The 15931-nt window shown below is 42.9% G+C and overlaps 2 protein-coding genes across 2 annotated transcripts in view; both read right to left on the bottom strand.

Moving 5' to 3' along the window:
• LOC308086529 (uncharacterized protein) overlaps positions 1–15931 on the bottom strand; it is a 280681-nt gene that overhangs the window by 40847 nt on the left and 223903 nt on the right. The window lies entirely within an intron of this gene.
• LOC308086793 (small ribosomal subunit protein bS6m-like) lies at positions 457–780 on the bottom strand (the record flags this gene model as incomplete). The annotated part of the gene is made up of 1 exon (XM_080430440.1): positions 457–780. The coding sequence occupies one exon, from the start codon at positions 778–780 to the stop codon at positions 457–459; it is 324 nt and encodes a 107-aa protein (XP_080286566.1).

The raw sequence follows: 15931 nt of genomic DNA, 5'->3' as shown, positions 1-15931 counted from the left end.
CTTTTTCAAGTAGTGACAGAACATTTATATCCAGTATGATCGATCCCATGAAAGTTGATAAACACGGAGGCTTTCACTGTGCTTCCGTGAAGAAAAAAAAATGTAATCGCTTGTTATAGGCTGTTGAAAAAAGCATATCTTGTCAAAAATGCTGGGGAAAAAAGGAACTCAAGATACAGCCTGAAATGGTGGCTCATGGGTTGCGGAACTGCGCCATCTAGTGGTAAACACTGAAAACACAGTTTGGACGTGTTACACGTCTTTGGCACTCTGGGCGTTGGAAAATAAAAATGGACGTGTTACACGTCAATGGCACTGAATGAGTTGAGTCCACATTCCAGCTCTGACAGTGTGATAAACCGGTTCCGTAAACGGTACGCGTTTACGGAACTATTACTCGATTACTGGTTCCTCAATGTTGGATCCGGTTCCTCTGGTTCTGGATCCCAAACTCCCTTAGCCACAGCAGGATCTTTTGGAGACTTGGGGGTCTTTCTTCAGCACAGTCTGCCTCACCACGTCCACGTCTCGTTCTAGATGATCCAGCAAGCCTGTGAGGACGTTAGGAGCTGCGTGGAAGTCCACCATAAAGTATGAACCACGCGCGTGCCGCTGGCTGTGTTTGGATATCCTGTAGGGCAGCAGTCTCTCTCCCAGGTTCTCCAGGTCTCTGACCACGGCGCCACGCTCCATCAAGGTCTCCACCGTCCTCCGGAGGGCCGCTGCCGTCTCAGGCCGCCGCATGGCCTTCACGATGAGGGCCAGCTCATACCGAGGCATTGGCTTTAAGAAGAACAGACAAATACTAAGTCAAAGGTGAACTGCAGTACAACGACTTATTCAAATGTCATCAGAAGACATCCGTATTTTGACACCCGATATCTGATTCCATGTCCAGTATGCTGTCTGTATTCAAATGTAGTCTGTTTGGGTCACTTTGCAGGTGGTCTGCATACTCCTAAAGCTCTTGCCTGGAGAGAATATACAGCCCGTGTTCTGACATCACAGTGATGTGGTCGATTCGGATTGGTCAATCGAGGCATTCCGACGCTGCAAAACTTGTCAGAGTTTGTTGGTTTGTTCATTGTTCTGGCCAGTAACGTTCTTCAGCTTAATCTTCTTTTGGAAAGGAATACCATTTTAAAAAAACGTTATATGCCATTATATAAAACAACATACCATTTAAAAATGGTATACACCTTAAAATGTGGCATAAACCATTTTTGGAACGGCATACCACTCCCAGGAACGGCACATAGCGCTTTGGAAAGGCACTTACCGTTTTGGAAACGGCATATGCCATTTTTCAGCTCGCCCCTTGTGCAAATCTCTGTAGGTCTGAACGTCCGTCTGTAGTATCTTGTGTCTCGAGAACCGTCCGACCAATCGACTGCAGTGGCTGGTGTCGGGACAGATTTTTTTTTGGCTGGGGCCGGAGGACAAAGTGACAGACTTTTTTTTGGCTGGGGCCGGAGGACAAAGTGACCATGCCCATGTATGGACGAAACAGGTACAAAGCCTCATGTAAGCCTGACCCCTTGGGTCTGGCAAAAACAGTGCTGGGCCTAGAATGCTTCCCTGAGGAACACCACATTCCATGATGATAGAATCAGACAAAACACCATTTACCTCTACCCTCTGTTCGCGGCCCGTTAGGTAGGATTGAAACCACTTGCATGCTGCCCTGTCTGCCCCCAGGGCCTCAAGCTTGTTCAGAAGTCTAATGTGGTTCACTGTGTCGAATGCTCGCCGTAAATCGAGCTGTACCATTCCACATAGCTTCCCACTATCAACCTCTTTCCTAATTTGTTCTGTTAAGAATAGTAAACATGTGTCGGTTGAGTACGACTTTCTAAAGCCTGAAAGCACTATATTGGAATGATTGTCAAATAGTCGGCTCAGGAAATATTTAAGAAGACATAGTACACGTTGTTCTCTGATCTCTATTCTTTTTATGTGATCACTGCTCATGCCAACTTGCCAACTGCCGCTGAACTAAAAGGGAAAGAAACCAAGATATTATCTCTTTGGTAGTGTTTGATATATAATATATATATATATATATATATATATATATATATATATATATATATATATATATATATATTTTTTTTTTTTTAAAATATATATATAAAAGCTTTTCTATAACAACACTGGCTCAGCATTTTGCTGCCTTCATTTGATGTCTTGTAAGGTGATGCAATTCTTTCTAAGCATTACATGAAATAGGTTTATCTTTTGTTCTTTTCCGGGGGTGAAAATGAGTTTTCTTCTTCTGGAAGAAGTTGCAATGTCAGAAGCTTTGGTACATTTCCCTCCAACCAGCCAACACTGGGTGCTACGGGATAACTTGGGCTTCACATGTTTTGGAAAGAAAGAAAGAAAGAAAGTGATCCTAGAATCCCTGTACTCAATTTTTTTTACTTACAGTACGTAAGTAAAAGTATCAAAGTATCAATACTGCAATTTAGAAATACTCTGTTACAAGTAAAAGTCCGTAATAAAAAATGTACTTGAGTATAAGTACGAAAGTATTGGTATCAAAATATACTTAAAGCACCAAAAGTAGAAAGTACTCATTACGCAGAATGTCCCATTTCACAAGTTTTCAAATTAATAAGTATAAAAATCTTTTCAAAATAGCAGATCTACAAGCTCACAATGCGTGAGCTTGCTGCGTGTAGTACCAAACCATTCCAGCAGGGGGGAGTATGGCTGCATGTGATTCCAACAGCATGGTGCCTGCCTCCCATATTTCACCAGAATTTAACAAACCTTAAAGTCTGACACATTCTCATATTGAACTGCTTTTTAATTTATTTATTTTCATCCTAGAGCTGCATACACAGTATAATTTTGTAAAAACAAAATAAATGGGTGTCTGGTAAGAACATGCATCATGAGGAATATCAGGGACAAGACACAGAAACCAGGACTTAAATATTGGCGTAACCTCGTATTTCTTCGTAAATTATTTCCCATACTTGATCATACTACAGCGTCACACCTCTATTTCTGAATTTGAATCCTGAAAAATAACAGTTTTGGCTTTTGGACATATGAGTACATATGATACTTTGTATCTCCATGTTTTAAAGAGGTGGTGCCATGTTTTTGCACTTTTTCTGTTTTTCATGTGTCTATGAGGTTGATAGAACTTCATTAAGCCCCCCGGTGGTGTTTTTATGGTGTTTTATGTCTTCTCTGACTATTTGGAGTTTCTTCCTGGAGGCTGAAACCTTGAGGGTCAAACGTGCCAATAGAGAAACAGCGCTTTAGTGACATCACAAAGCCCACACCCTCCCCCTCATTATCATAACACAACAGGTGTGGGCATGAGGAGGAGGAGGGACTAGGACAGGTGGGTGGTGCTAAGGTGGTGGAGGAGGTGCTAAGGTGAGAACCATGTATACTTAATGCACTGGTGGGTGTGTCTACATAAAAACAACATTTTAACACTTACTGTACACTTTTTTTTTGTTGAAAAAAATCCTTACATAATAATAATACCTTATGATCAGGTTTTAGGGTTGAAAAATATCATGGCACTCCATCTTTAACTTTTCTTGTTACGACCCACCGGGTCTAGCGGAGTAGGAACGCAACAAGGCAAGATGGTTCAAGCCCAACTTAAGCTTTTATTTACAGAATAATTAAGTTGTGGCATACAATCAGTGCAAATAATTAATATAACAGTGCTACCAGTCAGGGACGTGCTGGCCACTGGGAAATTCTGGAAAATTCCAGAACGGCCGCGCCATTTACGGGCCGCCAAACGGCCGGTGGGCCACCCAAAAACAATATTATTGAAAAAAAAAAATCAAATCCCAGAGCTGAATTTTGGTCCCAGCACGCCCCTGCTACCAGTGCAGAATAAGTGATCAGGGCGCGGACAGGAACCAGATCAAAGAAACCAAATACAAATCAAAAAGTCACTTTCCTAAACACTTGTAGAACCCCCAACTCTGACTAGTAATAACCAGCAATAAAATAACTACCTGACTACCCTACGCTTACCTAATTAAACATAAATACAATGTGAATGGAACCTAGCCTCTACCTGGTGCTAACAGTGGGAATAATATAATTAACTACTTACTAATATACTACCTGCCCTGGATCGACTATAAATATGCACTTGGACTTGATAGCACTTTAACACTGGAATGAGGATGAACACAAACAAGGCTCTAACTCCTCTACTTCGGTGGGCACGATGTCACCAGACTGTCGTTCATGGAAGTTTCTCTGGACTGACAGCGGCCTAGAATGAAGACATTGGGTTGCTTTTTTTTATTTTTTATCTTGGAACTGAAAAACGGGAGGGATTGTAGTGCTAGCGACGTCACTTTCGGGGGCAAATCAGTTTGGCCTGTTTTGAGACCAATTTACATAAAACCGCAGATATGCTGTGAAAGCCTGAGTGTTCAAACTGGGGTATTATTGCCAGACCCAGGGGGTCAGGCCTACATGAGGCTTTGTCGGTCCCTCTTTTCCTCCCGGTCAATGTTTTTGTCCATATATGGTGCTTACATGTCCCTCTTTTTGATTGGCCAAGCTTAGCGTGACGTAGTGCTCTGTCGGCCTTTCAGATTTCCGGCCATTCAGATTTCAACCACTAGGGGTCTGGCAGTACCAGGTCCCCTGGTTCCCTTGTTTGGGATAGAAGAGAGGTAGGGGAGACCAAAAATACACACAAAAGAAGAAAAAGTAAAAATTCATGGTGTAGTCCCTTTAAAAAGTCTTAAAAGTCCCTAAATTGTCATTTTAATGTCATCTGGGGACCCCCCCCCAAATTCATGTGGAGACCCCTTTGGGGGTCCCGACCCACAGGTTGAGAACCACTGGTCTACACGAACACAGATGCCCCATGTCCGGGGAAGGGAAGCCGGGGGCGGGGAGGAGGGTGATACAGTATGTGTCACTGCAGCTACAGGCTGGGGCGGCACCTGTCAGCATAATGGGGAGTGTTGAGCGGGAGGAGTAGGACGAAGGCTCTACGTACGACCTCCCAGTGGTGGCTCCTCATCTGGCAGGTGAGTCAGTAGGATACAACACATAAATGTGTGTAGCGAGGAAATAATTGGCATAACGACTAAATTGGGGGAAAGGGGGGGGTGGGGAAGAATGCCCAAGATGGTACAGTTACAGTATGCTAGCAGCGCTGGGTCAGTGCTTTATCCCACGTGGAATAAGAGCCGGTGGGGACGGTGGGACGGTGGGAGCTCACTAATGAAATTAAAAAACGTGTGCTCTCACTTTGATGTTGAAAATGTGCTCGTTTCAGCAGATTCTCATCTGATGTGCCTTTGCTGCACGGTCAGCATTAGACACACACACACACACACGCGCACGCACGCACGCACACACACACACACACACACACACACACACACACACACATTAACACAATTAATGATTATGCTCGGTTTTGGAAACATACCTGATAATCGTTGGTTAATGGAACACAGGTTCCCTCACGCTGCAGGTTGATGCGCAGATTGCATCATCCATCATTTCTGATTAAAAAACAACAAAAACTGAACAGATTTTCAGCGAAGATATTTAATGTAGAGAGCAAAAACAGAAAGGTCAACAGTCAGTCAACCAAGTGTGGAGTATAAGCTATTAAACCCCAACGTCGCTATAGTCTGGATATGTCATTGTACAGTATAGGCAAACATCCGGCGAAAATAGCCGATCTACAAGCCCACATCACATACAGTAGCAACACGGCGCGCTGTTGGCTCGTAGATCGTCTATTTTCTGCAAAGAGATTTGGAGTAGAGGGGGAAACTATATGCAGACCATGTATAGTAGGGTATAACAAAGTATAATAGGGTTTAAATAGTTAAGACAGTCATGAAATAAATGTGATCTACACCTCAAAGATTCCGGAAATGTATATTGTATTTAATACATGTGTTGTAAATTTGCTTTTCACCTTGTAATGCAGTATTTGTTAACGGCGTATTCAATGGCATTGCCACTTGGGTGTTAAGCCAGACACAAGACAATCTACTCCTCAGTTCCATTCGGGCCGCGCGGTATGGTAGCCGGAGCTGACCGCGTCCACTGTGGGCAACGTTTGTGATTCCAAAAGACGCGTTTCAGACCGTTGCGCAGCTTCTCTAAACCTATGCGCCTGGTCTATTTCTTATTTCCACCTCACCGCTTGTGGGATGCAGCAAATGGACCCCCATTTCCATTTGATATGATCCGTGGTCATTTAACTCTGAGAGTGTACAACATAAATGGAACATATCTCCCATGTAAAACAATTGCAGAAACTAAAAGGAGAGAAAGAGCAGGAAGGGCGCGCTCCCACCAAGAGTTGGCTGGCCGCTGTTAAACGCAGGTTGTGCGCGGCCACAGTTTTTTGCAGCCAGCGGATTCTAAAAAACGGGAGTGTCGCGCCTGTCACTCACTTTCAGGAGCCTCCCCGTAGCGCGCACCGCCTGTGCCTGCTGCCTTGAGCACCATGTTGCTTCCTGAGTCTTGAGACTGTCCGCCTTCGACTCACCCGATTGGACAGAGGGAGAAAATCAGCGCCTGCCTCCAGCAGTTTTATGCTTAGTCGCGGAGAGCAGATAAACGCAAGGTCTGCGCGACTAGCGGAAAAATCTGCTCTTGCGTGAATCAACGCATTTGCATTGACAATGCATTGGCAGATTCTGCAAACAGCGGCCAGCCAACTCTTGGTGGGAGCGCGCCCTGAAGAAGCATTTAGAACAAAATATGTTTTGCTTCAGTACTTCCAGAGGATGTGGATTTCTCCATCTGGTCTTGCCTGTTCAGGAGAAATCATCTTTCAATAAAAAGTTGTTTGTGATTTATTTCTAATCATCATTCCACTGATGATGATATGTTGTAATGAGGAAACTGTACTTCTAATAAAGATTGTATGTCTTTCAAACACAGCAATCTTTCCAAATGAATAAGTCATATGATTTGTTTTTGTTTCCCTGTTTATTTTTCCCCTGAAGCTAGCAGAGCTAAACAGGTAATGTTTAACACATAAAGACCGGGAAACGCTTCTGTGTAATTTTTAGATTTCTTTGGGCTATTAAAAAATTGAACATTTTTTAGAATCTGTGCAAATCTTTCAATATATATATATTTTTAAAGCGAACATTTGTAACTCAAATCTTTGCTTCTGGGGGTCCCTGGAACAAAACATTTTGAGATGGGAGTCCGTGGCCAAATAAATATCTAAAAATGTTTTCTAAATCCTAACAGTATGTATTTGGCATCTCAAAATATGCTGTTCCAGGGACCCCCCAGAATCACAGATCGGAGTTAAAAATGTCCGCTTTAAAAACACAAATGTTCACGATTTCTCACCCAAAGATTGCAGATCTACAAGGTCATAGCGCGGCACTCGGTGCCGCGCTATGAGTTTGTAGATCTGCTATTTTTTGAATAGCCAAAGAAATGTAAAAATGCTTTCCCGATCTAAATGGTTTAATGAGGCTTCACAATGATGTGGATGTCATGTATTATTATTTTTTGCGATGGCGTCTTACACGATCACAGTAATTAATGGTGACAACGTGGAGCCAAGCAGACTCAAGACACAACGGCAAGACAATTCATTCACTAAATGACAGTGGTGGAAAGTATAACTAAGTACATTTACTCAAGTGCTGAGTTTTTTCTCCCGTAAAACCTTTGCAGTACTTTTACTTTACTATTTATTTTATTTATTTCCATTTACTTTGATTACTTGATACTTCTACTCCCTGCATCTCAGAGGTGAAAACAAAAAGTACAATTACTTTTTGTTTTTACTCCAGTACAACTTTGTTGTTATTACAAAACATACATTTACCATTTAAGTTATATTTCATACTTCGGCTGTTCGAAAATAGACAATCTACAAGCTTGTGAGCGTGTAGATTGGCTATGGTCAAAAAAAAATGACAAGTTTTGAAACATTTTTGAACAAATGTGTGAAATGGGACAATCTGCAGGATGAGTACTTTCACTTTTGCTACGTTAAGTATATTTCGATGCCAATACTTTGCTACTCAGGTAGATATTTTTGAATAGATAACTTTTACTTGTAACAGATTACTTCTACATTGTGGTATTCCTACTTTCACATAAGTAAAACAATACATATATAATATGAGTAGTTCATCCACCTGAGTAGTTCATCCACCATTGCTGGAGTATTTTTGATGCCAATACTTTGCTACTTTTACTCAAGTAGACATTTTTTACTTGTGACAGATGACTTCTACATTGTGGTATATTCCTACTTTCACATAAGTAAAGCATTAGATATATAATCTGAGTAGTTCATCCACCATTGCATCCAACCCCCTGCTGTCTCTGACACAAACCCACGGTTAACCCGTTCAAACCGGTTAAAACCTGTTCAAACCGGGCACGCATCTCTGTGTGTAACCACTTCAACTATTATTTTATACTTTAGGCTATTAAAAAATAGCCGCTATGAGCTTGTATATCTGCTATCTTTGACCAGAGACCACTTTAAAGTATATATATATCTATATTCAAAATAGCAGATCTACAAGCTCAGAGCGCGGCACACGGTACCGCGCTATGAGCTTGTAGATCTGCTATCTTTGAATAGCCCAAAGTATAAGATGAATGGCTATAAAGTGCCGGAGATGCTTTCCCGGTCTTAATGGGTTAAAAGTTAATGACTTCATCTTAGAGATAACTGCCATTATGCAAATGAACGCGGTGCTGGAAGGGGCTGTAAAAAAAAACATAAAAGAGAAAGGAGCTGGGATTTCATCCTCCTCGCCTGCCGTAGCGTAGCGGAACGGAACAGGCCTCCGAGTGAAGATGTCGTTTTTGATCCGATATGGCTTCCTCTGGAGGTATGGGGGCGGGGGGGAGGGGGGGGTGGACTCGCCTCTCTCTCTCTCTCTGTGTCTCTCTCGTGCTGGTGGGCTTTCTACTTCTGTTAGATCTCTTGACATCTAGATGGCTCCATCATCAGCCAACCGTCACTGGTGGAAGAAGAAGTACTAAGATATTTTCACGTAAGTAAAAGTAGCATCAATATAAAAAAATACTCTGTTGCAAGTAAAAGGCCTGTGGTTCAAAATGTTACTTGACTAAAAGCACAAACGTATTGGCATCAAAATATACTTACCAATAGTAAAAGTGCTAAATTGTTTGAAAATAGCGGATCTACAAGCTCACAACGCGTTGCGTCGCGACGCGTTGTGAGCTTGTAGATCGGCTATTTTCAAATGGCCTATGAATAAAATAGGGCTGAAGTGATTAATGTATGCTTTATAATATAATAATTTACATCTGCAATGTAGCTAGCATGCAGATTTCGAATAATTGTAGTGGAGTAAAAGCGAGAGAAATAAGCAACCAGGTCAATGAAAACGTGCCCAATAGAATCGATTATAGGCCGCATGAGCACTTTAAACCAACTGAATATGCAGCGGCTAAAATAGCTGATCTACAAGCTCACAACGCGTCGCGATGCAACCACCAAAAGCGACTTTACAGAACAAAACAAGCCCAGGGTCGCTTTTAATAAGCATACATGGCAACCTGATTTGTGCAGAGTGCTGGGGTGGGGGAAAGCCATGCCTCTGCATCTCAACTCATTTGTTATGGCCGGTGGTGGATATGTTTTATCGCTATATCTCTGGTCAGACTGAATACATGCATTTTATTTTGGTAAATGGTGCATTTATATACCGCCTTTATCCAAAGGGCTTTACAATATAGCTTACATCCACCCTCACATTTACAGCAGAGGAAAAACCATGCAAGGCACAGGAGGCAGTTGTATACTTTGGCTGCACCCGTTTGTTCCATCCTAGACCTGCGGAGCAGTATTGTCTGACGGTCTGACAGGTATCTGGACACATGTATCCACTCCAAAATGTATATCTAACACACTAATAAATAATCCCTGTGAAAAAATATCACTTTATAAAGTCATTTAAACAAACTGCTTTAACAGTCATTCAGATAAGATTGCAGATCTGGCTGCATTGGCTATTTGAAAATAGCAGATCTACAAGCTTACAACGTGTCGCATCGCGACACGTTGTGAGCTTGTAGATCTGCTATTTTCAAAATATACATGCGCTTATGCAAGATCATTTTCGGGAGTCGCGACCAGCGCGGCGGCGCCACTGTTATCTTTTCATGGACAGTGAGGTCTCCAAAACCTACATACAGTAGCATGTCTTATGGTGTTATGTACAACCTGGGTTAAGCATAGAAACCCGAAGCTCCAAACCGTGTCCAGCGCAGGTGAACTTCATGCTGTGGATTCATTTGGGCCACCGGGAGATCGGCGAATACAACCATCCAGCACACACCAGCCTTCATCCATTAAGGTTTATGCATTCATTCATCAATCACCCCATAAATGTTCAACTTATGAGTGCCTTGCCAGGCTATCTCTCATTAACGTGCATCACGGCAGCCCGGGATTCATGGGGAATAAATGATTGCTTTATTTTTGTTTAACTCGAACGCGCAATGCTCGCTATGGGTTAAATAAATTATACAAACGCATTCCATTCATGTACCGTTACAGAATACATGAAAGACAGTTGGGCTTGCAAGTAGGTGCGTCTGTGTGTGTGTGTGTGTGTGTGTGTGTGTGTGTGTGTGTGTGTGTGTGTGTGTGTGTGTGTGTGTGTGTGTGTGCGCGTGTGTGTGTGACGACAGGCAGTGAGTCGGGCCGGGCGGGGGAAACTTTTCCATGCTTTTTTTTTGTCGTATTCCGGATCTTCATGTCGTAAAATCAGGGGGTTTCAAGAATAATTAAGGGCGTGTTATTTAAATGGCACTCGGTTTCAGCCGTCAGATTTATCAAAGCTCCGACCAAATGTACACTAGGATTGGCTGTATAGGATCCTTTGATAAATCTCACTTCGACTTTGGCAAAAGGGGAAATATAAGGCAAAAAATACGCTGTTTTTTACACTCCATTGATAAATGAGGGCCAGTGTGTCTTGCTCAAGGACACTTCGACACTAACTTGGGCGGAGCCGGGGATTGAACCTATGGCCGCTCTACCTATTGAGCTACTGCTCTGTTTTCCTCCACAAACACATTGTGTCTGTCGGGTGGAAACCTTGTACTGGACATAAAAAAATAAAAGTGAATCTTGGAAAAAGTTCCCCCCCCCCCCCACGTTTGCCCCCGTAATGTACTTAATTAAAGTAGTGAAACTTTCCTACAGCCTATTTTAGATTCATTGCACATAAAGTGAAATTATGTCAAACCTTTTTTTGTTTTAATCTTGATGATTACAGTATATAGGCCTATGGGAAGTTTTCTACAATATATATATATATATTTTTTGATGATCCTGTAGGCTCTACGTCCAAAACCGTTCACCTGTTGCATCACACCGAGTTGTGAGCCTGTAGATCGGCTATTTTCACAACTTTTGTGCTACACTCTTGTGTGATTAAGTAGGGCATTAATAAAATAAAAAAAACATAAACGCTTATATATGGAGATGCGAGGCTAATGTCCGACAGAAGCTAAATCGAGCCCTGGCTTCGTGGCTTAGCACAGGGGTTTTTTAAAAATACATTTGCCACTTAAACCCTAGCATCCCTTTTCTGAGGAGAACTTTAGCCAAAGATAGCCGATCTACAAGCTTGTAGATCTGCTATTTTTTGGCAAAGAGGTATAGGTGTAGAGGGAAAAAGAGCAGACCAAGTACAAACATAAAAAGTTTAATGTGCAACATAATTGTATAGAGGGGGTCCCTGCTTCATCTCTCTCTCTAGGGGGTCCCTGGCCTGAAAACGTTGAAGACCCCTGGCTTAGCAGCAACAGCCGAGATTGCACAGGGTGTGCGCTTATAGGCTGCGTGCGCACGTGGGCAACCAGACCGTAGCATATGATTGTGCACCACCCGTGTGTACAATATACAATCCTTCACATGCATGAAAATAAGATCAGAGCAGCAGGCGTAGTACTCTGTACTACAAAAGACTTCACCAAATTCTCACTCGGCGCTTCGCCGGGCCGTCTCTAGGGAGCTGCTCTCTCTCTCTCCTCTCCTTCAGAGCAACTTCTTCTCACACACATGTACCTCCACTTAATGGAGGCAGAGAGGCGATGAATAACCCCCCTCGGAAACCCCCCCTGGAGGGATGCCCCCTCGTGAACCCCCCGAAGAGAAAAAACTTAACGGAAGAGAGTAGGCGGGGAGAGAGAGAACACAATACAGCCATTACGTTTAGTGCATAATGCAAGAAAGTTAACATGCACCTCCGTAATGCACCCTCCTCGCATACAACAAAAAGAACGCCTGTAAGGATTATTATTTCCTGCGGGCTCCCGACGGGGCCAATTAGGACAGTTTTTTAAGAGCGTCTCTTACAACGGTCGTCTCTTAAATTCATTCGCGTGCCGCCTTGGCGAAGCTCCAGCTCTCTGGCAAAAGCGAGCGAGCGAGACAGGAGTTTTTTTTTTCGGGCCCCCCCCAAGGCACTCATCTCATCTACGATATGAAGAAAGCGGCGCTGGCCCGCCGCGGGCTATACGAACGAACCAACGCTCTCCCAGCAGCCTGGTGTGCAGCGATGGAGAGGAGAGGAGGCTGACTGGGGCAAGGGGAGAGCGTTGGTGGAGGGGAGGCGAGGGGGGGGCTGCTTTAGTAGGCTTAAGCCATTAAAACCGGGAACGCAGACTTGTCATTTTTGATTTTCAGCTATTACCATTATTTTATACTTTGGGCTAATTAGAAATGGCAGATATACAAGCTCATATCGCGGCACTCTGTGCCGAGCTTGTAGATCTGCATTTTTATTTATTTTTTATCTTGAAAATGTGTGCAAATCTTTGAACACATATATTTTTTTTAAAGCGAACATTTTTAACTCAAATCTTTGCTTCTGAGGGATTCTACTAATGTCCTCTAAATCTGTCTTTGAAACAGTTTTTTGGAAAACAACTTAAGTTGCTATAATCAGTGGTTCTCAATTGTTCATGTCAAGGACCACCCAAAATGATTATGTATTTGTCCGCGGACCCCCATCTGAAAATATTTTGTTCCAGGGACCCCGATAAGTAGGCTAAAGATTTGAGTAAAACATGTATATATATATTTGTGTATATTGAAAGATTTGCACACATTTTCACATGTTTTTTTTTCAAAAATAGCAGATCTACAAGCTATGAGCTTGTAGATCTGCTATTTTTGAATAGCCCAAAGACATCTAAAATTACACAGATGCGTTCCCTGGTATTAATGGGTTAAGCGTGATTTATACTTCGTTCTACGGTGGTCTCATGCGCTGGAAATAGACTGATGTGCAAGCTCACAGCGCGTCACGGAAGCGCCGCGTTGTGAGCTTGTACATCGGCTATTTCCGGGCAGCGTGAAACCGGCTGTACGTCGAAGCATATTAAGTGTTTTATGTATTAGACCACCTGCAGGCATCATGCCCCGGATATTCTCCCCTTGTTATACCTAGACTCTGGCTCACACACATTTATACACATACTCATGTATCTATGTATGTAGCCTATGTATGCACGATGAGGCCAATTAAAAGTCTACGGATTGCTACACGCGCTCCAAGTCCAAACACAGGAAAAGCTGATGAAATAATGGGTACAAAGGAAGGGCCGGAGGGCTTGGACATGGGTTTTTAACACTATAAAGCACTGTTATACAACTTGGGGGTTTCCCGGCTTTCAGAAGAAGCGTGAGGCAATGGCCTCTCTGTAGAGCGCACCTCCCAAAAGCACTTTCACTTCTGCCCATACAGTGGCCGCAAAACGCACATGCAAAGAAAGTTTAACTGTATGTCATATGCAGTGGTGTAAAGTAACTAAGTACATTGTCTCAAGTGCTGTACTTAAGTATAATGTTGAGGTATTTTTTACTTTACTGGAGTATTTTCAATGTTCAGTACTTTTACTTCTACTCCACTACATCTCAGAGGCAAATATTGTACTTTTTACTCCACTAAAATGTTTTGAAAACTTTAGTTACTTGTTACTTTGCAGATATAAATTATGATATTATAAAACATACATTAACCACTTCAGCCCTATTAGGCTATTTCAAAATAGCCGGTCTACAAGCTCCCCCCCCCCCCCCCCCCCCCCGCCTTTCTTTCACTCGGGCGATGAAGCCATGCCAAAGTCTGAGAAGACCTTCCTACATAATGTAATGGCCTATTAAGCCTCTTCTGTTTAGAAGCATTTAAGAGGGGTCTTCAAGTTCGATTTTTTGGGGGGGTTTCAAATTTTTAAAAAGGGGTCCTGATGATGATGTCATCACAGCCTCTAGTTTCTCCCATGATTAACCCATTAAGACCTGTAACGCATATGTTTCATTTTAAGATTTATTTGGCTATTAAAAATAGCAGATAAGCTCATAGATTGTAGATCTGCTTTTTTTTTTATCGTGACTATGTGTGCAAATCTTTGAATATATATATACATATTTTTAAGTGAACACTTTTAACTCAAATCTTTGAGAAAAGTTTGAGAACCACTGATATTATAGTAACATTAGTGTTTCAGAAAACTGTTAGGATTTAGAAGACATTTGTAGAATTGGCCTCGGGTCTTAATGGGTTAAAACAAAATGACTTACGCCAGGGGTCTTCGAACAGGGGGTCCGGGACCCCTAGGGGGTCCTCAGAGTTACTACAGGGGTCCGCCAAATCTTTGTGTGATATGATTTAGTTTTTTTTACATTAACCACTTGAACCCTTGCATCCCTTTTCTGAGGAGAACTTTAGCCAAAGTGGTATAGAGGGTTTAGAGGGGGAAAAAAGAGCAGACCAAGTAAAAAAGAAAAAGTTTAATCTGAAACACAATTTTATACAATATAGAGGGGGGTCCCTGCTTCCATCTCTTTCTTAGCTAGGGGGTCCTTGGCCTGAAAACGTTGAAGACCCCTGACTTACGCCATTGTTTTAGGAAGGTGACGAGAGAGGTGTAGAAATGACCTGCTGCTCAGGGTCATCATGGTGGTCCGGGGCACTGGGTAGGTCGGGGTGGGTTGAAGCATTTAGGAGGAGGAGCATCTTCAAGTTAGAATTCTCTTTTGGGTTTCAAACTTTTCAAATGGGCTCCTGATGATGATGATGATGGTGTCATTGCGGCCTCTAGTTTCTCCCATGATTAATAGACGTCCAGATGTGTCCTCCATCCATTTTAGGGTGATTAATGATTTTGACAACCCCGTTATTAATCAAATCAATTACTAGCAATAAAAATATATATACGTGTACATATATCCTAAGCGGGGCAGACTTTTAGAAAAAGAGAGCCCCCCCCCCCCCCTAACCTTGAACCCTCTCTGTGAGGTGACACAGTGGGGGGTGCTCGGGGTGGGGGGGGGGGGGGGGCTGAATGACAGATGTGTGGTGTTGGAGACATCACATCATCATCACTTCAGAGGTGACTTACAGCTTTTGGCTGTGGAACAGTTTCGCAATTAATACAGTGTGTGTGTGTGTGTGTGTGTGTGTGTGTGTGTGTGTGTGTGTGTGTGTGTGTGTGTGTGTGTGTGTGTGTGTGTGTGTGTGTGTGTGTGTGTGTGTGTGTGTGTGTGTGTGTGTGTGTGTGTGTGTGTGTGTGTGTACTTAGCTGTCTGCCATTATTGGCAGCCGCCACATATGGCGGAGATGCTGTTATTTATACCCATAAAGAGCACTGAGTGATATTGCATGTGTATTGTATCATAAAGACATATGCCATAATTGTCTGAATGTAACCTTAGCTGTATCTTTAATATTGCTGTCCTTGTATGCTCTCCTTTATGTGGACATGTATATGTCACAGGGTGAATGGAGATCCAGGGTGATTGAAGACAGAGCGCTCGTTTTTAGGCACGGGGCTCCTTCGGGGCGAGGCGGGGCTTTTCGAGACAGGGTTTATTAGCGAGGCTCGCGAGGAGGAGGAGGAGGACGGCGCTGCGATGCGGGGG

Source organism: Gymnoscopelus braueri (genome assembly GCF_963280865.1).
Source record: "Gymnoscopelus braueri genome assembly, chromosome: 6".
NCBI classification, from domain to species: Eukaryota; Metazoa; Chordata; class Actinopteri; order Myctophiformes; family Myctophidae; genus Gymnoscopelus; species Gymnoscopelus braueri.
Note: the sequence above shows the minus strand (reverse complement) of the source record. Positions and strands in the feature narration are given on the sequence as shown.